Here is a 9,894-nt window from a genome sequence, read left to right as displayed (position 1 = left end):
TCAGCTGCAAAGAGAGCGATATATGCGGGAGCGGATCCTCAGGACTGGTGGTCTTTTAACCGAAATGAGTATCCGTTGCTGTGGGAGATCGCCAAGCTCGTATTTGCAATACCGACGTCCTCGGCGGCAAGCGAGCGTGCATAGAGCATCATGGATTTTATCCATTCCAAGAAGCGCAACAAGCTGACGACAGAGAAGGTAGATATGCTAGCGTACATCTACGTCAATCATCACGCCGCTCAGAAGGAGGCTGCAGACTGGGCACGGGTGCACTCTTATCCAGGAAGCCATGAAGCCCTCGAGAGAGAGATGCCAAAGCAGAATGCAGCGTGATTAACATTCTGATGCGCGGTCGACCTAGGGTTGTTTTGATCTATTTTGAGCAATTTCGCAATTAATACTGCACAAGTAAATCGTTTTAAATATTTTCGAAATTACTCGAAACCATCACTAGTCAGCATAGGCGCTATTAACTGTAATTGGATGGAGTTAGCGTATTACGGTACTGCACACGCTGTAAATTTCCCTGTATCGGGTAAGATTTATGCATTTTAGCGGTGAGCGAGGTGTTCTCTCTATCCTCATCCACACTCTTACTGCCAGACCTTCTTAGGCTTCCAGTGGAAGTTCTCGTACAGACGCAGCAGGTTGCGTTCGAGCATGGCCACCGTGACCTTACCCACCAGTGGCACGTACTGCACGCCCTTTATCTAAAGCAGCTCGGCCTCGTCCACGTTCTTGAAGGACGCGACGTTGATGATGACCGTGTTTTCGCTGACCCACTCAAGCGGCAGCTTGTAGCTCTTAACGGGGACGCCAGTAATGATGACACGAGACTTCTTACACGCCGTCTCCTGCGTCTCTTCGCTCGGGATGAGCTTACCGCGACGGAATAGGTACAGCGAGTCAATGTCGGCGCTGTACACGTCAGCGCCGTCATTCGCAAGCATAGCAGCCAATGGGCGGCCGACAATGTCACTACGGTTAATAGCCGTGATGTTAACACCTGACAAGTGGTTGCCAGTAGGCTTGGTCTTGTCGTAAACGCCAAGGTGTTCGAGGATCTTGACAATTGCCAAAGGTGTGCAAAACAGCACGCACTTTTGCGTCTTCTCGTCGTCTACGTAGCGGATGTTACGGTACAAGTTGCCACGGTAGAGTTGGCACAGTCCTTCCACGTCCTTCTTAATGCTGATGCTGTCGCGCAAAAAATCGTCCATGGTGCCACCGAAGAAGCTCGGGAAGGCGCCGAAGCACGGGTAGTACACGAGAATACCGTGCACATCCGAGTCTTTGTTGGCCTTCTCCAAAGCCTCCAGCAGCTCGTCCTTGGGCACTTCGCGCAGCTCGTAGCGGATGCCGTTGCGTGCACAGGTCTTGCCCGTCCACTCGGCGTACTTCTTGGGCCGTGAGCCAGCAAACCCACGAGCTTGGGACCCACGCCACCCATGTCCTGCTCAATATACTGGCGCACGGCCAAGCTGAAGGGCTCGGCGATGGTCGCAGCGTTCATTTTCGCACCGGCGGAGTCGGTCATCTTGATGTTTGTGGTAGACGTCGGTTTGACGGATGGCTGGCTGACCATTAAGCGAAAAACCGTTTGGTAAGAGCTCGATTTTTTAACGCTTTCGAAAAAAAGGGTTCAATTAATATTTGATCATATTATAAAGCCAAAATAATTAAGAGTCGTTTTTTCAAAAAGAAACGCTTTGTTTAACACCTTTGGAATTCCTTTTTATTTTAAATCGCAATGATTTGATAAAATGTCATTGAAAAAAGTGTTTCGAAATCAAAGTGCTTTTAGAAAAACAGAAAGTTTTTTTTCTCAGGGTGGCTCTTAGCCACTGCCACGTGTGCCATGCCATGGCACTAGAGATTGAGCCATGGCATGGCGTGGTTACGAATAGACCTGCCACTGTGCCATCATGAAAACTATTTTTAAAATATTCATTAATGCAAATAAAAGTAGCATGGCACATGGCAATTGCCCCTTGCCATGACACTTGCGAATGTCCGTGGCACTTCCTGTCATTTTATTTACTTTAAACTCTAGCCCTAGCAAGCGCTCATCGAATCGGATCACAGCATTTTGTGCCATGGCGTGGTTAAGAGCGACCCTCAGTTAAGCGAGCACTTTTCAACGTCAGACTTAAAAGCGACATCAAAGCTCCTATTGCTTTTTTTTTAAGATACCGTTTTCGAAAGCGCTTTTTTGTAGAGTACTTGAATTAGCTCCCCAAAAAAGCACAACAACATTTTTTAGGTGCTACAGGGCCAAAGCAGCGCATGTTTAAAAAGTATAAATTAAAGCAGTATGTAAGCGGGCACTCGCTGTTAAGGTCGAGTTGATTCAGACTCCTTGCGCTGATGGTACCGTCGTCGCGCAGTGAAACAGTACCAGTACCCGACACGAGCTAAGCCAAATTAGTGGCGGGGCAGCGAATCGAGCGCCTTGTTTTTGCTGACTGGGCTTATGTCTCCAGCCCATTCCTTCAATTAAACATAATTTTGACGTTAGTCCAGCCGATTTGTCAGTGGTGCAGTTTATCGTACCGGAACGATGGGACTGAGGTCGGTCTCCCAGCTAACAACGCTGTGTACAGCGGGGACCATAAAGCCGAACACAAGCACGAATGCACTCGTGATGTGGCCTATCACGGCATCCCCGAGCTCCATAGGTGTGTGTGGTTTGTACAGCATTCTCTTGAAGTAGTGTTCTTCTCTTCGGAGTCTTGTTGGTCTTGGCGGGAATTGGTAACTGAGTCTGAAGACGGCAGCTTTGTGAATTAGTACACGTCGACCTTCTGGATCGCGGCGTTCTTTTGCGTCCCGTAACATAGAAACTGCATTGCGGGACGCTCGACTGTGTCTCAGCTACGGACATCAACTTCAGCTTACGTGGAAAACTGTGAAGTCACTTTTGAACTTCAAGCAAACGCGTCTCTCCAGACGCATCGTTTTCTCGTCGTCACGACAGAAGTGTCGTGTACGGGGTAATAATACCTGGTGGTGGTGTGTACACTGTATATATAGCGTGTGGTGTATCGCCATAGAGTAGATCTAATGCGACACAATGTTTCTCCTTGTTATCGACGAGATGCGTCCGAATTTTCATAATTGAAGTTGTCGCTTTTGTAATTAGCGCTAAATTCTACAACATAAACATGAGATAAAAGGTGAAAAGTGTTGACGAAACAGAATGCAATAAACTTGATCGCGGATTGCCACCATTCGCGGGGCCACGGAAGGGCAACATGCTGCACACGTCACTGTGTCAGGCGTTTCGTCGTCGGCAACGCCTACTGTATCGGAGATAGCTCCAGGACCGGTCAGTTGACGGCGATTGACTTTTTAGCCTGGATCGCTCGACCTAAAGAGCCTTTATGAAAAAGCGAGAGTCATACGACATACTTCCCAGTTGGCACGACTCCGACGTGGCACTTGTTTCAACGCGCTTCAAAATGGTCGCCGTCGTCACCTGTTCGCTTCGCGTCCGACGACACGATGGCCCACCGACACGGCACTACCAACGCAAAAAACGAATTCCCATATTTTGTTGAAGAAGTTTTTTTTTAAGCATCGCAGCAACAGTCACAACTTAAAGCGATGATGACGCAATGTGTATATCGCTTTGCTAAATGAAAGATCTTCTTGAAATCTACAAAAGAGGCGATTGGCAAGTGGGTTTTTCGCAGGCTGAAGTTGACGTTAATCATTTCTATGCTGCTATAATAATTACACATGCTCATCACGAATGGTGGTCAATGAAATGGGTGCCTTTGAGACTCAGTTACCAATTTGCGTCATCCAGACCAAGACCAACAAAACTTGAGAGAAAAGCATAAGAGAATGATGTACAAGCCACACACACCCATGGAGCTCGGCGACGCCGTGCTGGGTCAGATCACCCTGGCGCTTGTGTTTGTGCTCGACCACATGATTCCCGCAGTGCACAAAATCGTCAGCTGGGATACAGACGACGTTGATCTGGGCCCGATCATCCCGGTATGAAGATCATCTAGTGAATCAATAACGCGGATGCGATATTCTAAGATGTTTTATCCATGCAGGAATGGAGTGGCACTATTTGGCCGATCACAAGCAAGAGCATGATGCCCACGACGACCGAAAAGGCCTAGCTATTGAGTCGCTACTGCTGTTGCGCAGCAACCTTCAACTTCCTTCCCCGATTGTGGCGAGCAGTGCAAACTAGTTATAACGGTTGCATACTCTTTTTTAAATTATGAACAGGAAACATGCTTCTTAAAGTATCCAATCACTAATATCGGTACTACTTCGTAATACGTACAGTACGGTATCACAGTACAGTTCGGCAGCATGTGCGTCAATTACACACATGGCTGTACTGACAAAGTTGTGCGGCTACAGAAGGCCAAACACTTGTATAAGCAACCAGAGTGTACGAAGCTTTTAACCAGGCCAAACGATTACTCATTCCGAGAGAGCGCCATCGCTGTAGTAATTCCGAATTCAGTTTTTTGGGCCCCGCAGAATCGCCTGAATTTTTCAATATCTGGAAACTCGGCATCAGGCATTTCCCACGAAAACGTTAGTAGTATGACATGGAACATTACGCCGGCAGTTTTTTTACTTTCCGTAATTTACCTGCGAGACCAGACAGCTGCTTTTTTGACGACGCAACCTTGAGAGCGAAAGCAACGTCTTTTCGATCTTAAAATAATTTTAGAACCGCCCAACCGGTGAGAGCTAAAAGACGTTGATTTGACGACGCCCACCTTATAGCGAGCCACGTCTATTTGGGCTGAACTATCCCAGCTCGGGATATAAGCTTAAGGCGATCACTGCATTCAAGATTTTCGTCTACCATCGCGACCATGCTCTTGGGGATAGCGACGCTGTTATTCCTAAGATTATCCGCGAAAACAAGCATGTAATCAACTTCCCTACGACCAACAACAAGTGCGTCTTCCACTATATCGCCTGGCATACATTCCAGAGCCCTAAGAAGGATCCTCGCAGAATTCAGGCTCAGGTGAAGGAGGTATTTAAGCGCAACTGCTCTTTCAAGGGGGTGAAGTATACGCTGAGTCCATTTAGAAGTTTCAAGCCTATTGACCTACTACAGCTCGATGAGGTTGAGGACTGCTTCCAACTCGGTATTAGCGTATATAGCATGGATGTAGCTTCCGGAAATGTAGAATGCATTCGTAGATCGGACAAGGGTATGAAGCTATGGATATTTTATCGCTCGAGAATCATGCTCTTTACATCAAGAACATTGACATGCTTCAGGCTAAGTATTAATGCCCTAAGTGTGAAGTGGTTTTCGTCAGCGCTGAAAAAGTAAAAAATCACAAAAAGAATCAATGTGAGCTCGTGAATATCGAAAGCTTCCCAGCTGAGCCAACTATCTACAAACCAGCTCAGAACGTAATACGATCACTGCTTACGAAGTATTCAATCAGGAATACTGACCAGTACATCGATCACTTCATCGTTTATGACTTTGAGGCCATTCTTAAGATTACCGCGACTCAATACGGGGAGAATACTGTCTTCACGAGCGAACACATTCCTGTGTCGGTATCAGTAGCTGATAGTTTAACCGAGGGGGTGCGTTGCTTTGTAAATGACGATCCAAAGATGCTACTTACCGAAATGTTCAATTACATTGGTGATGTATCGGTTAAAATTCAGCAGTACAATGTCAATAAATATATGTCGCTTCTACGAAAAATCATCAATGCACATGGTCTGACAGGTATGGAAGTCCCAGGCGCTAATTCTGATAAAAAAGTACAAGATGTCTGATGTGGAGAGTTGGATTGAAGAGGAGGGAAAGTATGCCAGCTTCTTTGACTTTCACCGCAGTCTTGGTTTTGGTAAGCAAAGGTCTGATTATGGGAAACTGAAACAGCAGCTTGACCAGGTACCAGTATTCGGCTTTAATTCTGGTCGATATGATATTAACTTGATTAAGAAAGATTTGTTTGCCGTAATTGGTACCGACAACGTCAAATCTGTCATCAAGAACCCCAGCTACATATGCATTGCTACATCGGACATGAAAATGCTTGATATCACTAACTATGTACCAGCTGGTACCAGCTACGACAAGTATCTTACAGCATATCTCGGTGGCTGCAAATGCGATGACAAAATTAGATGTGTCTGTGGTCTTGGTAAGGGTCTTTTCCCTTACGAGTACATCACCGCGTTCAATGTTCTAAAGCAGACTACTATCCCACCTAAGTCAGCTTTTGATAGTAAGCTCCGTGGAACGAGCATCACGAGCGATGACTACGAACGAGTGAAGTTCGTGTGGGATTACCACGAGATGAAATCGATCAAAGACCTACTGATCTGGTACAATAATCTCGACGTAGTCCCTTTCACCAAAGCTATCAAGGCTCAGCGAGAGCTATTTAAGCGCTTCGATCTGGATATGTTTGCGGATGGAGTGTCCCTACCTGGTCTTTCAGAGAAGGTTATGTACAGACCTGCTTCAATAATCTCCAATATCCGGATAAGAAACCTGCTAACGCATTCCGATTTCCAGCGAAGCGCATGGCTGGCTACAGGAGTCAGGTTGCTAAGGTAAAACGAAAATTTGGTATGACGCTCGAGCACGTGAATACATTGCTGCAAAAGCAAAAGTATCTGTGTGGTCTATGCTATTGTCAGCTGACTGCTGATACCGCTTCCGCTGATAGAATCAATAACAATCTTGGGCACACTGATGGGAATATCTTGATCAGCTGCATTTCATGCAACACCGCTCGAAAAGATATGTCTCTTAGGGGGTTCAGATACAAGAAACTGCTTGATTTTAACGCAGCCAGATTGGTGTTTTCGATTGACAAGGAGGAATCTGAGATTTACGGGAAAATGAAAGCTAACATTGCTGGTGGATCATCAATTATATTCAACAGGTATGCTAAGCGAAACGAGACGAAGATTCATGGAGGTAAGATCTGCAAGAAAATTATCGGATACGACGCTAACGCTCTATACCTATGGGCCCTTGGTAATGAGATGCCATGCGGTCGATTGACTACGGTTGAAGCGTATGATGGTATCATCGATGACATCAAAGCATACAAAGTATTCGGCTTTCTTGAATGTGATATCCGAACACCAGAATACCTTAAACAGTACTTTGGTGAGATGACTCCAATTTTCAAAAATGTACTGATCGACTGTACGAATAAGAGCGTCATTGGTAAGCACATGTTCGAACACAATGAGGCGCGCAAGCAAAGCCGAGCAAAACCAGCTCGCAAGTTGATTGGTAGCTACTTTGGTGAAAAGATTCTCATATACGCACCTTTGCTGATCACCAAGACTTACAGCTTCATAAAAGCGAGCTCCCATAAAGCTTTTGCTCCATTTATGAAGGCTGTATCAAACGCCCGGCGAGAGGGTGATGTTGATAAGTCTAAGGCTATGATTGCCGAGATGATGAAACTGGTAGGCAACAGTGCTTTTGGTCGATCTGGCATGGATATGAGCAAGCACAAAGAGGTTAAGTATGAGTCGAGTGACAAAGCTATTAAGAACAAGATCGAACACTTTACGTTCCATGGTCTCGAGGAGCTTAATGATGCGTGTGAGATCACGATGAAGAAGCGCCGACTCAATAATAAGAACCCAATCCATTTGTCGATTGCTATCTATCAGCTTGCTAAGCTACGCATGCTTCAGTTTTACTATGACTGCATAAATTTCTACTTCGATCGCTCTGACTTCCAGTATCAGGAGATGGACACTGATTCGGCTTATATCGCTTTCAGCTGTGATAATCCATTTCAAGACTGTATTAAGTCTGAGCTACGAACCCACTTCAAGGAGCATAAATACGATTTGTTCCCACGTGACTACAACACTGAGGTAGCTAAGTTTGATCGCCGTACGCCTGGTTTGTTCAAAGATGAATGGTCAGGTGATGCTATGGTCTCACTATCGAGTAAGAACTATATTTGCTACCTACCCGATGAGACATACAAAGTAAAGGTTTCAGCGAAGGGTATTCAACAGGGAAGTGGTCGAAACAATGGTGTTCTTAATTCTGATGGGTTTGAGACTGTCGTACGGGATCGCATCATGCTACAAGGTACAAACAAGGGGTTCAGACTATCGAAAGAAGCCAAGTCTATCATCACCTATACTCAAACCAAAACAGCGCTTAACTAGTACTATGACAAACGTCGAGTACTTGATGATGGTATCACGACTGAACCACTTGTAATTTAAGCAGCTAGCCACTGGGGATTTTTTTAATGTAAATATAGATCATGGACGCGCTATTAAAGAAACTCTACTATGACCCAAAAACCGGTTTTATAGGAGCTCAAGCTCTGTATGAGAAAGCAAAGGAGTTGAATCCTAAGATAACTTTCAAAATAGTAAAGGATTGGTATGGGAGTCAGCCCGATATTCAACGATTTCAGGAGCAAAAGAAGAGATTCAATGGTTTCAAAATAGCTTCGCATAACCCCAACTCGTGGCAAATTGATCTTGCGTATTGGGAGAAACGGCCAATTTTGACTGCTAGTAACATCAACTCAAGGCTGGGGTACGCAAAGCTCTTACGAAACAAGACGGCAGCAATTGTGTTAGAAGCGCTTAAAGCGTTTGTTCGTCTCCACAAAGTGGATATCCTAACAAGTGATAATGGTAGTGAGTTCATGTACTTACAGGCCCAAGAGCTCTTAGACACTATCACATCGGAGGTGACCTCGTGCGAGTCGGAGGATGATGGCAATTCGGCAGACACTCCGCATCCGGAGGCAATCGAGCAGGAGATTTGCATGAAAGATCTGGAATCGAAAAACAGCATGGAAGGCAAGAACGCTCACATCGCCAAGGCGGAGCACGAGGACGACTGTGCTGATCCGAATGTAGATTCAGACGATGGCGTGCAACAAGAAGATAAAAGACCGCCGGAGAGGGAAAAGAAGAGCTCGAAGACTGTGGTTAAGGGACGTCCAGAGTCGACGGGAAATCAAGCGGTGGCAAAGAGCAAGGGGCTTTTGACGGAGACCAAGAAGAAGCGAAATAATGGTGATCCCACCCAGCAAGAGCTTCTGTTTGTGGGGGGAGCTGCCACGGTGTTAGTTGCGTACCTCCTTGCGTGTGTGTACAGCTTCTTTCACCCTGTAGTGTTCCCCTTATCGAACTACGAGGAACTGTTCTCGGCGTACGATATCTCGAATGTTTCCGTGCACATTGTGAACCCCGTGGGAAACTCAATAATCACGCCACAAGGTGTTTCATTCGAGTGGCAACTTGCCAACTTTCCCACTGAAGCTCTGCATTTGTATGGCGCCGAGGTTTTTCGATACGAATTATTTTTGGACGACGAGGTTTTCACGTCGGAAATAGGATTTCTTGCACTTGAAAGCGAAGACGACAATACTGAAGTGCTCAATCGCACTGTCGATTCCTCTCCGAAAATTCACACACGACGCGATATTTAAGCTTCATCTCGAAGTTACTATCCCCATTCCTGGGCTAATCGAAGAGCTCACGACATACAAGAAAGATGTCTACGTTCGAAAGCCACCCACTCCCTCTATTGAGGACGAGGTACACCTATCACTAACGTCTCCCTTGGATGGTGCTATCTTCGAACGACATCAGTCTATTGTCCTCGAGTACACAGCCGTGAATGTACAAACTCTCGAGTTGCTGATTGATGACGACATTTACTTGAAGAAAACCCACGTGGACGATGGCAATATGCTGCTGCGTGGACTCGGCGTGGGGCCGCACACACTCGAAGCGAAAGCCGTGAACGACCAGAATAAAGTCACAGCGTCCAGTTTAGTGCATGTAGAGATAATGGAGTCAGCATAGGCGCTATTAACTGTAATTGGATGGAGTTAGCGTATTACGGTACTGCACACGCTG

At 46.0% G+C, this 9,894-nt stretch overlaps 1 protein-coding gene across 1 annotated transcript; it reads right to left on the bottom strand.

Annotated features, from left to right (window-relative positions):
• Positions 1–710: 710 nt before the first annotated feature.
• PITG_14325 (methylenetetrahydrofolate dehydrogenase [NAD+], putative) lies at positions 711–1,513 on the bottom strand (the record flags this gene model as incomplete). The annotated part of the gene is made up of 2 exons (XM_002898763.1): positions 711–1,397; positions 1,427–1,513. 2 exons carry the CDS (start codon positions 1,511–1,513, stop codon positions 711–713), a joined length of 774 nt encoding a protein of 257 aa, XP_002898809.1.
• Positions 1,514–9,894: the final 8,381 nt, after the last annotated feature.

Source organism: Phytophthora infestans, genomic scaffold (assembly GCF_000142945.1).
Source record: "Phytophthora infestans T30-4 supercont1.34 genomic scaffold, whole genome shotgun sequence".
NCBI lineage: Eukaryota > Oomycota > Peronosporomycetes > Peronosporales > Peronosporaceae > Phytophthora > Phytophthora infestans.
This window is presented reverse-complemented; position numbering and strand designations above follow the sequence as displayed.